The 14,385-nt window shown below is 55.0% G+C and overlaps 1 protein-coding gene across 1 annotated transcript in view; it reads left to right on the top strand.

Moving 5' to 3' along the window:
• Positions 1 to 8,012, top strand: part of TNFRSF1B (tumor necrosis factor receptor superfamily, member 1B) — a 49,200-nt gene extending 41,188 nt beyond the window's left edge. Inside the window, exons 10-11 of the mRNA XM_005873485.2 lie at positions 3,191 to 3,398; positions 6,113 to 8,012. Of these exons, the coding sequence (XP_005873547.1) occupies positions 3,191 to 3,398; positions 6,113 to 6,393 (489 nt within the window). The 3' untranslated portion in view covers positions 6,394 to 8,012. The remainder of the gene's footprint in view (positions 1 to 3,190; positions 3,399 to 6,112) is intronic.
• Positions 8,013 to 14,385: the final 6,373 nt, after the last annotated feature.

Raw genomic sequence — 14,385 nt, forward strand, 5'->3', positions numbered from 1 at the left:
CGCCCCCGGAGGGCAGAGCCACCCCCAGCTGGGAACCACTGTGCTAGGGAGCAGCTCAGCCCCGGGCAGCCCAGTGCCAGAGGCTTACACAGGACTTGGGACTTGGTAGGGACCAGCGACTGATTTCAGGTCCCGATTTTGTGGACAAGCAAAGAGGAATTGACTTGCCCAAGGCCACACGGCACCGTGTCTCTGGACTCCCGGCTCTGCAGCATTCCAGCAGACGGGAGCACTGGTTTGGGAGTTCAGACATTTTCTCATCCCCCCAGGGTGCGAATGCCACTCCTTCCTCTTTCTGGCTTCCATTCGGTAACACTGACAGCCGCCGAGGGCTGGCACAGAGAGCATGTGTGCCCTCCGGCTCCTCCCCAGCACCCAGCTGTCACGTCTTCTCTCCTTCCTGGCCGAGTGTTTCCCAACACCCAGTGCAGTGAGCTGTCCCAGGTGTGACCCAGCGGCCTCACTTCCCCTTTCCCTACACAGAGTTCTGTGTTCACTGAGTGTGAGCAACGCAGCTACTATTTGGGAGAGCTGTTGTTTATAGAGCGGGTGCTGGTAACAGGCCCTCCGGGCAGGGCAAAAACCCCGAACCCCTGATTTGCGGTGTTAGCTCATTTCTGTGCCATAAACACTCCCACCGTCCAATTTCAAGCTGCCCAGTGTGGCCCTGGAAGGACTGACGCACAGGTCTGAGCTGGCCGTGCGCTCGGCTGCTGAGCCCGTGTGCCAGGCTCGGTGCCTGTGCTGTGGCTCTGGCTGCTGTGAGGTGCCCAGTACAGTCACCCCCTTTCCCAGATGAGGAAACCGAGATTCAGGGAGGTTCTGTTCCCCGTATAAGGTCAGGCTGCTAGGGAAGTGACAGAGCCCAGGTTGGAAACTCCGTCTGAATCTGCAGGTTTGGCCGGGCCAGGCATTCAGGGCTGCTCCAAGCACCCCCACCCCGAGCCCCCACAGGCCTGCCCTCAGAGGCTGGTCACCTCCCCAGATGCCTGCCCTTCAGTCCCCAGGCTCCCACTCCCTCGTTTAGCCTGTGCCCACCCTGTTCCTCGGCTGCTGGCTGTGGTCCCTGCTATGAGGCTGCCTGGTCGCGCCCCAGGTCTAGTCTGCTGGGGCAGAGAGTGCATGACTCAGCTCCTCCCCGTCCCTCCTGCTGCGGAAGGAACCCCAATGCCTGGCAGGGCAGTGGCTTCCCCTCTTTTGGGAAAGGTCAGCGTACCCTCATAGGTGAGCTCACCCACAGTCACCCCCACAGACACACTCGTGCACAGCTCACACTTAATAACGAGAGTGGGCATTTATGAGGTGCTGAACGTATGCCAGGCACAGTCTGAGCGTTATTTATTCCCACAGCCGTGCTGCGACACAGGCAGTAAGATGGTTGCTCCAGTTTTACGGCCCAGGAAACTTGGGTCCAGAGCTATTAGGTAACTTTCCCAAGATCACACAGCTCATGTGTGGCCTGGGACACAAACCTAGGCGTGCCTCTCTTCACCACCCCCAGCCGACGTGCCCACATGTCCCCCATAGACACTTCACATTCCTTCACACCTGTACACGCGGGTGTGTGAACCTCATGGACACACACTCGCACATGCAGACAGACATGGACCCTCGTCCGGAGGACCTAGTGGTGGCTCTGCCAGGGTCTCTACATCCAGGCAGGACTGGGCTGGGAGGGGCTGGGAGGTGAGGAGGAGCTGGCTGGCTGGGGTCCTGGTTTTTTGTATGAACTCCCTCAGCACCCCCCCCCCCTTTCTGGGGTCCCAGCCCAAGGAGCAGCACTCAGGACTTTTCTGCCCCACTCAGAGCCTGTCTGAACTTTGCAACTTGTGGCCTTGGGGGAGGGAGGCAGCTGTGACCTTTGGGGGTTTCTGTTCTGCTGGGCCTTGGCCACCGGCAGAGGAACGTGAAAGCCCCTTCTCTGGGGTTGTGAGGAATGACATTTGGATGTGCCTCCTCTCCCTCCCGCCCGCCGGTCCCAGTTCAGGGCAGGGCTAGGAGTGGGCAAGTTCAGCATGAACTAGAAATCTAGAAGTGCCCTCCTTCCCTTGAAAACTGGGGGAGGGGCGAGCCAGGGAGTCAGGACACAGTGGCAGGTCTTCAGCTTGGGGACACTGTTCTGGGCTGGTCCTGCCCCTCCCATGGACCAGCTGTGTGATTCAGAGCAGGGAACACACCCTCTCTGGGCCTCCATGGCCTCCCGGGGCTGCTTTAGAAGGATCCTCCTTGTAAGAGGCTATGAGCTGGCCTCGGGATATTGAGGGCTCCTCAGGGCTCAGGTGCTGAGGGGCCACAGCCAATGTGGGCAGGGCTGGGGGCCAGGGCTGCAGGATTGGCCAGTCCCGGGAGGGATGAGGTATTCTGCCTCTGCTCAGAGCACACCTGAATCTTGGCTCCTTCTGGAGCAAGGCCTTGGGTCTCAGTGTTCCCTGGGGAGGGGGTCTACCGTGCCTGTGGCCCCCACCCCACAGCAAACGCTCACCCTCAGACCCTCACCTCTCTCTACCGCGCTAAGATATATCTCGCCAACCCTTCACTTGCCTCAGTTCTCACTTTACCCTCATCCTTGGCAGTGGGTGAAAGTGTGGCCCCTGATTTAACAAACCCTTGTATGGAACTTACTATGCAACAGCCGCTGTTCTGGGCATTTTACCATTTACTCAGCCATTTAGTCTTCACAATAACCCTAGGAGATGGGCTGTTATTCTCCCTTTATACAAGTAGGTGAAAAATGGAGGCACAGAGAGGCTAAGTAACTTGTTCAAGGTCACACAGCTAGTGAGTGATGAAGTCATGATTTGCACCCATGCGTCTGGCTCCAGAATCCATGCTCTTGGCTGCTGGGCTGGGCCACCCTGTGCTGAGGGGGTGGCCTTGGGAGAGTCACTCTCCTTCTCTGGGCCTCCCCCCTGCCCCGCCTCAAGGGGAGAACGATTTGGAGAACAGGGCCCTCTGAGCCCTGCCCGAGGAGGGCTCACACTCCAGCAGGGCAGGCAGGTGCTAATCACAGAAACCGTAGAGGGCACACGTCCCGAAAGCACCTTGTGTGGAAAGAACATGCGCGGTGGGCAGAAGCAAGTAAACTTCAGGGCTTGTGACACAGGGCGCAGATGGTGGTGAGGAGGAGGAAGGAGGAAGGAGGGGAGCTGGTTGAGGCCTGACCGCTGTCCCTCCTCCCTTCCCCACCCAGCCTCACCTGCCTGCTGATAAGGCCCAGGCAGCTCCTGGCTCCGAGCAGCAGCACCTGCTGACCACGGCGCCCAGCTCCAGCAGCAGCTCCCTGGAGAGCGCGGCCAGCGCTTCGCACAGGGGGACGCCCACCAGGAACCAGCCACAGGCGCCGGGGAGGGACCAGCCCACTGGGTCTGGGGAGGCCCGTGCTGGCTCCGGGAGCTCAGGTAAGTGGCCCCGGCTTCGTCCCCCCTTCGTGATTCTTCCTGCTTTCTAACTGAGCCCTTCCTCCTGGGCCCCAGCTTCCAGCTGGGCCTGAGAAGCCCTGCACAGTAGCCGTGGGTTGCCCCCCAGTGCAACACGCAGCCACCAGGCTCTTTGGGTTCTCTGAACCCCCCAGTTCCCTCCCACCTTTGCCCATGTGGGTTCTTTCACCAGGAGCACCCTTCCTTCTAGACAACCCTAACTTGTCCTTTGAGTCTGATATCCAGGCAGGGTATAGCATACCCTAAATAATAAAAGCCTAATATGCTAAGTGTCCAGTCATCCAGTTGTCCGTTCAATCAAGGCATAATATGCTAATGATTTGCTAAGGCTGCTCAACCGCTCGCTATGATGTGCACTCACCACCAGGGGGCAGACGCTTCGACTGGTAGGTTAGCTTGCTGCTGGGGTCCGGCCATGCCTCCCGTAGTCCTTCCCTGGCTGGCCAACCTCCTGTGTCCTCCCCGGCCCCGATTGTGCACTAGTGGGGTCCCTCGGCCTAGCCTGCACCCTCTCGCAATCTGGGACCCCTCAGGGGATGTCAGAGCTGGTCTCAGCCCGATCCTGCAGACCAGGCCGAGGGACCCCACTGGTGCACCAATTTGTGCACTGGGCCTCTAGTCTAATATAAAGTAGTAGTACATATTTTTTTATTTTTAGGGGATATTTATTAAAGCTGGGGAGAGTGAAACAAGGAAGGATCTAGGATAACTGGAGAGGGACTGTTTGGGGAAATGAGCCCAGGTGAGTTGCTTTGGCTCACTAAGAGGTCAGAGAAAGGGGGCCTTGTGCTGCCCATTGGGACGGCACAGGCGTGCTCCTGGGAGGTAGAGTGTCAGTATTACATATTAATGTTACAGTATTACGTTATTATATAATATCATTGTTTTATAATTCTGTAATATATTATAATACTAATATTGATTATATTGTATAGTCAAGGAAACTGAGGCCCAGAGAGTTTAAACAGCTGTTCAAGGACACACAGCTCGTAAAGAGAGAGCTGGGCATCCCCCTGGGCTTGGGGGCGGGAAGCTACATGAATAGGGGATGCCTCCAGGGCTCCCCTGTGTGGCTTGTTGCCAGTCCCTTTGGGCCTGAGGCCCCAGGACCGGGTGTGAGTTCTGGAGGGGCATTTTGCCTGGATTTGGTCTGTGACAGGGATCACAGTGCTCAGTGGAGGGCGCCCCTGCAGGGGCCCCCGGGAAGCCTGGAGCTTCCTTGGGTGTATTCAGTAGTCAAGTCTGCTGGCCTGCGTCTCTCCCGCTCCCCCGCAGAATGGCAGCGGACGTGGGCATTTCTAGATGCCCTCCCAGACGGTGCCTCGGGCATCTGAGGCGGCTCCTTAACCCCACTGAGCCTCAGCTTCCTCACCTAGAGATGAGCCATGGCACCTCCTTGGCAGGGCTGCCACCCCTTCCCCACCTGTCACCCCACTCAGGTTGCCTCCTCCCCAGGCTGCCCACCTCAGCAAGGCACCCCGCTTCTGCGTCTCCTTCATGGCCTGCCCTCCTCATGTGATGTCAGTGCCCCCACCCCAGCCTCAGAGCTCCCGGGGGACCATTGGGTCAGTGCCCAGAACACAGCAGGTGGCCCTGAATGTTTGTAGACTGAATGAATGAACTGCAAATGTAAACTGTTGGTCTTCATCCAACTTTTGGATTCACTTTTCTGATCCTTAGCGATACCTCTTCCACAGCCAGCCTGGTGTGGGTTCCTCCTTGCCCCCTGTGTGGACCCCTGACCATGTCTGCCCACCCCTTCGACCCTCTGCCCCTTCTCTGTTCGCTCTCCTCTTGCCTCTCTGGCCTCTGCGATCCCCTTCTGTCCCTCCCACCCACACACCCAGCACCTCTTGCCACTGTGGGTTAGGGTAAACCCCCGCACTGCACCGTTGTGGTCCCCCCGTCCGCCCCCACTGTGTCTCGTTCACAGTGTGCAAAGGCCATGGTGACTTTGGGTGACATTTGGGTGCCGTGCAGACTCAGGGTGGAAATTTCCTTCTGGCCCCGTGAGTTCAGCCCTCCCTTGCCCTGGCCTATTTGGGGTTGTCCTGAGAGAGGGGAGCTCACCAGCTCTGACCTCCTCTCGGAGCCCCTGGAGTTGGGGGAGCTGGGCTGGGGGAGGACTGGAGAACAGCCAGCCAGTCCTCCCTGCGCTCTGGGCACCACACCCGTTTGCGCTGAGCGGGTCCCCACAGTCCCAGCAGCAGCTGTCACTTTCTGAGAGGCTCTTGTGCCTCCAGCCCCTTATATTCCTCTCCCGGCTTATCCGTCATTCTGTCCCACGCTGACCAGTTAGGAAACTCAGATGCCCGCAGGGGGTGGGCGGAAGGCGGGGTAAACCTGTGCCCGGAAGCCCTCCCTGCCAGCCGTGTTCAGGTACGTGGGCCCTCCATGGCCAGATCTCCCACATCTGGCTCCCGAGGGAAGCCATGAATCAGATTTTAAAAACGTTATTTTTAATTTTTAATGGAACCAAAGTTTATTGGGAGAAGCCATTCCTGGAAAAGGTGCAATTTTATTTTATTTTTAATTCCTGAATTTTAAATGTTGGCAGCCAATTCTCTTAAAAAACATGACCACCAACATGTCGTAACCGGCCTTTGGGCAGGGGACAGGCCATGATGGCCTCCCCACTGCAAGACCCCGGCTGACCACCCTCTCCTCTTCTGCAGAGTCCTCCCCAGGCGGCCACGGGACCCACGTCAATGTCACCTGCATCGTGAACGTTTGCAGCAGCTCTGACCACAGCTCGCGGTGCTCCTCCCAGGCCAGCTCCACGACGGGGAACGCGGACCCCAGCCCCTCCGGCTCCCCGAAGGACGAGCACGTCCCCTTCTCCAAGGAGGAGTGCCCAGTGCGGTCCCCGCGCGGGGCCCCCGAGACTCTGCTGCAGAGCCTGGAGGAGAAGCCCCTGAACCTGGGCGTGCCTGACGCCGGCATGAAGCCCAGTTAACCAGGCCGGCAGGGGCCGCGTCGCCGCTGAGTGGGCTGGCCTCGGGGTCTCCCTGGTCCCCACGCCCAGCGCTCTGGCTCCTTCTAGGCCACGTTCCTTTAGTGGCCTCCACAGCCTGGCAGGCAGGGAGGAGGCAGGGAGAGTCAGAGAACCCCTCCGGTCATGGGCATCCTTCTCCCAAGGCTAGCTGGACGTGCTGGGCAGCCCCGCGGGTCCGGGTCCCTGCCGCTCTGAGCTGCCCCCTCGCTGGGCCTGTGGCCCTGGCTTCTGAAACCCTTGTTTCATCCCTGGGCTCTGGCTCCCCGGGAGGTTCCAGCGTCCAGAGAGGCCGTGGGGGAGGGGGGCGCGGTGGGAGTCATCCATGGAGAAGGGGCAGCCAGTCAGCCTGGATGCTGGGCCTGCAGGGTGGTCCCAGAGGGGGAGGGGCTGTCATCAGCCAGATGGTTCTGTGCAGGGTGGGGTCCCCTGGGTTAGCTAAGGACCCTTGGGAAGCACCTCAAATCCTTTCCTGCTGGTTCCGCCTCCTGTTTGTGGTGTGAAAATCAGACCCCCAGAGGCCCAGCAGGCAACCTGGATGAGGCCCTGCCCCGGGCAAGATGGCAAACCTCTAACAGGAAATCTAATTTCAATATGTGGCAGTTTAAAAACTCACCAAAAAAAACGTAAGCACCATGCAAACAAGCCAGCAGCACAACAGAGCCCAAGTCTCAGCGTGTGCCTTCTCTGCCTTTGACCTTCACTCCACTTAGCCAGAGCGCCAGCCCCGCCGCTGCCCGCCCTCCTGCGCTGTCTGGTGTGGGCTCCCGGGCCACACCTTGTATCAGGGAATTTCAGGACCTGGAGACCCAGCTCCTGCAGCCATCTCTCTCCTTCTACCTCAGCCTGGACCTTCCTTTTTGGACTCCCAAGGGGTGCTCCTGTTCCCCCAACCTCCTCCCGCCGTTCCTGGAGTCCCAGGCCCCAGGGGAGCCGCGGGGCCACTTTAGTACTGTGCCTGTCGCCATCCCAGGTGGATGTGAGATGCTGAGAGCCAGTCTGTGTCTGTCTGTCTGTGTGTGTGTGTGTTGTGTGGTGTGGGTCCGTGAAGCAGCCGAAGTCAACAGTTTTGCCAGGGCATTCTTACTTGTTAAAGAGCCTGCCCACTCCCCCCAAACACACTTGTTCACTCCCTGCAGAGGGTGGAAGGAACGGGGCTGGGGCTCCTGGAGAAGCCATTTGAGTCTGTGGTACTTGGATCTTTGTTGAAAAAGACTTGAACTTTGCAGCTGAACTTTTAGAGGGTCGGAGAGTCCAGCCATTACCTTGGAGACACGAGCGGCTTCCCACCGTGGATTCAAGATGTGCTTACTGGCTACCTGGACCCGCCCGGGTCTCTGCCCACGTTGGACCCGGCGTGGTTATGGAGCAGGCCTGCCCCCTGGTGGACAGTTCCGGGAGGCCCTCCAGCCGCCTTTCCATCCATCCCCCCAGCAGAGCCGGGAAGCCGTGAATTAAATAGAGACTCTTTCTGGATGTAGCCTCGGTTCCCCGGCTTGTGTGGATCCCAAGGCCATGAGAGTTTGCACTGTCTGCTGGTCAGCATTCCTGCTTATAAATAAACCCGTTTGTTTTACACGTGACTGCCTCTCCTGCCTTCTCAGGGTCCCGCCTCCTTCCCTGGTTCCTCCTCATCTCAGTCCTTGTGAAGGGACGAGTATTCCTGCGCTTGTGGTTAGGGCAGGCACTGCCTTAGGTGCTGGGATGCAGCAGCTACTGGGAGAGGCCTGCAGAAGGGAAGGAGGAGCCGTTACTTGGGGGGCGGGTATGGTGGAGGGGCGGGGGCGCAGCGAGAGGGAAGGGGAGCTGCCAGGGCCAGAGGACTTCCTGCTAGGAGGGCAATGGGAAAGGGATTCACTGAGGAGCTGCAACCAGTGGGGAGATGCCGCCAGATCTGTGATTTGGAAAGACACAGGGGCGGGGGTGGGGGCCGGGCGGAGGGAGGCCCTCTGGCCTCTACCAGGAGGTGGGGTGGCCCCTTTGGCTACATTGAGCGCTGGCGAGGGAGGGCAGAGTGAGAGAGAGGCGATGTGCGGGTGGTTCTGCACACACCCCTCTAGTTCCTCTGTCCGCCCAGCTCTGTAGCCCGAGGCTGCCCCCTGCCGGCCACACGCCCCGCCCTGCCTTCAGCCTTCCAGGAGGGTTTGCCCGCGGGAAGGCACCAACTGGAGACTGGGGGTGGGAGGGGAGCGAGGCCCAGTGTATGTCCTCCTCCCCACACCCCTCCCAGCGGTCTCTACGTGTGACCACCCTCTGCTGTGCTCTGCTGCCCCAACTCCCTCTCCTGCCCCGACAGTCCCTGGTCCGGCTTCCCCTTCTATAGGCTGGGGTAGTAACAGGCGATTCAGTGCGAGGGGACGGAAAGGAAACCATTCCTGTGTCTCCTCTCGGCCTTCTGCGTGTGGCACTTCTCATCACCAAATGTGGTTTTCTCTCCACACTCCAAGCAATCCAACTCCCACACTATCTACCTCAGTGATGGCGAACCTTTTGAGCTCGGCATGCAGCATTTTGAAAAACCCTAACTTAACTCTGGTGCCGTGTCACATATAGACATTTTTTGATATTTGCAACCATAGTAAAACAAAGACTTATACTTTTGATATTTATTTTATATATTTAAATGCCATTTAACAAAGAAAAATCAACCAAAAAATGAGTTCGCGTGTCACCTCTGACACGCGTGTCATAGGTTCGGCATCACTGATCTACCTGGAGGTGAAACCAGACAACCAGGGGGTCCAGGCTGCCTGTCGCTACTTGAGCCAATTAGGCAGAGACAGCGTTGAATCATATATGAGCGTTTATTCCAAGACTGCCGGCAGTGTGGGGGAGCTGCAGGTCATCCACAAACATCTGCTCTGCAACCCCCGTAAGCCAGCTGCTGATATAGGGCAGGACAAGGATTACGTGGGGAAGTAGAACTCACAGGCATGGGCTGGGGTGGGACTCCACTGTTTGGGCAACAAGGTTGTTAATCTTTCCATGATAGTAGATATTAGGCAGTTCTTTGAATGAGAATGGACCGTCTTCCAAGGTTGACTACAAGATCCAAGGTTGACTGCCAGGACCAAGGTTGACTCCCTGGGGGCGTACAACTCCCAGCCAGGTCAGAATGTCCTTTCTTTAATCAGAACGAGGCAAGCACGGTTAATAGAGCATGATTAATATTTCTTATAACTATGGCTCGTCTCCACTATTCTGTTTTTGCCCCTAACAGAGATGGTGTCAGACCCCGCAGGCTGGGCGCTCAGCCCCGCAGGGCTGTCCTCACTTCAGAGGCCACTCACCGGTCCAGGGGGCACCTGTGCTCCTGCCCCATCATCTAGAACTCACAGGCTCCAGGACCCCCTTCTTGGGCTTCATCAATTTGCTAGATCGGCTCCCGGAACTCAGGAAAACAGGTTACTCACTTGATTACGAGTTATTACCAGATTCAGGAACAGCCAGAGAGAAGAGATGGTGGGCAAGGTTTCTGTGGGAAGAGACGAGGGGGGGGGGGGGGGTCCATGTTCTCTCCAGTGCACCACCCTCCCAGCACCTCCACGGAGTCAGTAACCTGGGAGCTCTCATCCTTTTGGGGTTTTTTTGAGGCGTCATTACATAGGCATGATTGATTAAATCATTGGCCATTGGTGATTGGTTCCAACTCCAGCTGCTCTCTCTAACGGAGAGGTAGGGGGGTGGTTGGCTGAAAGTTCCAACCTTTAATCACGTGGTTGGTTTCCTTGGCAACCAGTCCCCATCCTTAAGGGCTTCCGAAAGTCACCCAGTAACATAAACTCCGTTGTGATGGAAAGGGCTTTGATGGGAATAACAGACACTGGTTTCCCCGCGGTGGCTCTGGCGCTGTTCCAGAATATGAGGACACAGAACAAATAGTGGGCCCTGGCTGGTTACAGCGTCGGCCCGAGGACTGAAGGGTTCCAGGTTTGATTCCGTGTGAAGGGCATGTACCTCGGTTGCAGGCCCCATCCCAGGGCGAGTGCGCGGAGCCAACCAATCTCTCTGTCTTTCCCCCTCCCTTCCACTCTCTCTAAAAATCAATGGGGAAAAAAGAATATCCCCGGGCGAAGATTAACCAAAAAAAAAAAAAAAGAAAGAACAAATATTAGAACAAAATATCAGTGATAAGACACTCCCAGTGAAGTGACCATACGTACGCAGGCATACCTCGGAGCTGTTGCGGGCTTGCTTCCAGACCACTGCAATAAAGCGGGCCGTCATATTTTTGCTGGTGGAGGGTCTTGACTTCAATTGATAAAAAATGCAACACCCAGAAGCACAAGGGAGAGGAGCCCAATGGGACGAGGTGTGCCTGTATCAACCACACTACCACAGGGGGTCAGTTCGAAGCAACGGAAGACAGCCACTTGTCTGTTGGGGTGCCCAGTCAAATGGGCCCGCTGAGCCCCTCCTGCCGCTTTCTTTCCTGTAACCATCCAGGAGCAATTGGTGTCGCTCAGGCATGGCCGGCTGGGGAGGGGAGGGAGCAACGTGATTATTCCTCTTTAGTTTCCATTCACTCATTGTCGCGATGGAGCAGAGTAGTGGATGGACTAACAGAGCAGTCAGGCATCCTGGGCTCTCACATCTCACCTGCCCAGGGCTGAACCCTGGCTCTACCACTTCCTGTCTGTGTGACCTCGGGCAGGTTAATGAACGTCTCTGTGCCTCACTCTTTTTATCAGTAAAAATGGGATTAAAACAGCACCTCCCTTAGGGTAAGGAATCACATGAATTACTGCATGTAAAATGCTTGGAACTGTGCCTGGCATATAGCAAGTGCTCAGTAAATATTAGTTGCTATTTGTGTGTGTGTGTGTGTGTGTGTGTGTGTATGTGTGTGTGTGTGCTGGGGGTGCAACAGAGTTCAGGACAGACCAGGTCGCTGCTGAAGCTGACTCGCTAGGAGGGGCTATGAAAAGAAATACCTGTAGGCTATGCCAGGGGGTGGTCAGTGCTAAGAAGGAAAATAAAGCAACATAAGGGACAGAGAAGGGTGGAGGGGCTGTTAGTTTGCAAGGTAAGTGGATGAAGGCTTTTCTGAGGAGCTGGCCTCTGAGCGGCCTTGGGGAAGGGAGGGCTGGCCACCCTTGGGACCTGGGGGTAGGACAGAAGTGAGGTTGGGGAGGGTGGCTTCAGAAGCCACGGGAAGGATGGAGGGACGGTTTCATTTTCAGCATGATGGGCGGAGTCCCAGCCAGGGAGTGTGAGAAGCTCTGCAGCTTTGCCAGTCTGAGTTGGGAAATTGAACTTCAGTTACTTTATCTGCATAATTGCCCTGAGAGATAGGGAAGTACCCATTATCCCCACTTTGCAGAGGAGGAATCGCATGGGAGGGCTGGCTGGGCTTGGTACTTATCGAAGGAATCAAGTAGGATGAGCAATCTGGTTACTATGGGAGACTCTTGATAACCAGCTCCATAGAATTTCACAAGCAAGTCCAAGGGGACTCCTCTTTTATTTTAAATTAATTATTTTTATTGGCTTCAGAGAGGAAGGGAGAGGGAGAGAGAGGTAGAAACATCAATGATGGGAGCGCATCATTGATCGGCTGCCTCCTGCACACCCCCTACTGGGCATCGATCGAGCCACAACCCGGGCATGTGCCCTGACTGGGAATCAAACCATGACCTCCTGGTTCATAGGTCGAAGCTCAATCACTGAGCCACGCCAGCCTGGCTTGAGGAATAATTTACAGAAAAAAAACAATTTGCCAATTTTAAGTGAACACTTCAAGGAATTTTGAGAACGGTGGACAGCCTTGTGACCACAACAATCCAGATCTGGACCAGTTCCATCGCTCCGAAAAGTTCCCTCATGGCCCTCGCTCGGCAATCCCCTCCCACCACCTCTGGCTATTGGCCACCACTGATGTGCTGGTGCCATTCTAGTTTGGTCTCTTCTAGAATGTCATAGAAATGGAATCATTACAGTATATCATTTTTTGTGGTCTGCCCCCCCCCCCAAAGCTAATACTTTTGAGGTTCCTCCAAGCTGATGCCTGTATCAGTACTTCGCTCCTTTTCATTGCTGAGTAGTATTCCACGGTGTGGGTAAATTGCTATCTGTTTTTGCTTTCTCCTGTTGATGGATATTTTGATTATTTCCAATTTTGGGCTATTATGAATAAAGCTGCTATGAACACCTGTGTATAAGTCTGTGTATGCACATGCTTTCATTTCTCTTGGTTAAATACCTGGTGTGGGATTGCCGTACGGTAAATGTATGTTTAGATTGATAAGAAACTCAGGGCACAGACATTTTAAGTAATATTGGTTGAATGAATGGTGCCCCAGCACCTGAATTAAAAAAAAAGTTTTTATTGATTTCAGAGAGAGGAAGGGAGAGGGAGAGAGAGAGATAGAAACATCAATGCTGAGAGAGAATCATCGATCAGCTGCATCGTTCGGTTGTGCCCCCTACTGGGGATCGAGTGCACAACCCAGGCATGTGCCCTGACTGGGAATAGAACAGTGACCTCCTGGTTCATGGGTCGATGCTCAACCACTGAGCCATGCGGCTGGGCCGGCACCTGCATTTTAAATAAACTCTTCTGGTACAGCCAGGTGTTGGCTCCTTTCCTTCTGCTTTTCATCTGTGGAGTCCAGGGATTTTACACCCAAACCTCAGCCCTTGAGGGGACCCAGTGTTGAGGTTCTGACAGGTGGATTCCACTTCAGAGGAATGACTCAGCCCATGAGCTTAGCATTATGATGGCTGGTAATTATTTGGTAAGTATACTATTGCCACCTTGCTGTCCTGTGTCCTGCATTTTCTGACTTTTTATGAGCCTGTAGGGTTCTTCCTGTTCTTCTGGGGACAATGCAAAATGAAGTGTCCATTCGTTCGTTCATTCATTCATTCATTCATTCATAGAAACATTTGCGAAAAGAAAATCTCTGCTTTCAGGGAACGTTCAGGATGGGCAAGGATGCCATGTATAAGCAAATAAATAAGGTAATCTCAGGGAGCATTACATTCTGTGAGGAAATACAATAGGGTAGTAGATGAGGGGAACTTGAGGTAGGGTAGCAGGGAAATCCTCTTGGAGTGGGAACTTTTAAAAAATATATTTTTATTGATTTCAGAGAGGAAGGGAGAGGGAGAGAGAGATAGAAACATCAACGATGAGAGAGAATCATTGAGTGGCTGCCTCGTGCACACCCCCTATAGGGGATTGAACCTGCAACCGGGCATGTGCCCTTGACCAGAATTAAACCCGGGACCCTTTAGTCAGCAGCTCTATCCACCGAACCAAACCGGCTAGGGCAGAGTGGGAACATTTGAAGCAAGAGGAGTCAGCTTTCTAGCTGCTCTGTAGCCATATAAGTCTATTGAGCACTTGAAATGTGACTAGTTAGAACTCAGGTGTGATTTAAGTGTAAAATACACACTCGATTTCAAAGCTTACTATAGTTTCTCATTACTATTTTCTTCTGTTAGCTACAGGTTGAGATAATATATTCAGGACATATTGGATTAAATAAAGTACAGTATTAATTTCACTTTCCTTTTTCTTTTTAAAAATTGTGCCAACTCAGTACATTTAAAATCACCACGTGGTTTGCATTATCTTTCTGTTGGGCAGCAGTGGTCCAGGGAGAAAGCACCCTAAGTGGTGAGAATGGCAAAGGAAAGGCCCTGAGGCATGTGCCCTGGATGGATGCTGTGGCAGAGTGGGCCAGGGATAGAGGGGCAGAAATAGGAATGGGCCAAAGCCAATAGGATCTTGGTGTCAACTCAAGTGAAGAATGGGTTTTAAGTCTAATGGGGAAGCCGTTTGAGGCAGGGAAGCGGCGTGGTCTGAATTCTGTTTTCACAGACCCCTGAGGCTGCTAAGCAGAGATCTGCCTGGGTGGGTGAGATGGTAGAAGGGAGACTCCCGAGTTTCCATAGGGTCTGCAGCCAGATTCACTTGGGGCCCGCGCTGCGCTGCAGGAGCGGCTGCTC

Source organism: Myotis brandtii, unplaced genomic scaffold, assembly GCF_000412655.1.
Source record: "Myotis brandtii unplaced genomic scaffold, ASM41265v1 scaffold410, whole genome shotgun sequence".
In the NCBI taxonomy this organism is placed as follows: domain Eukaryota; kingdom Metazoa; phylum Chordata; class Mammalia; order Chiroptera; family Vespertilionidae; genus Myotis; species Myotis brandtii.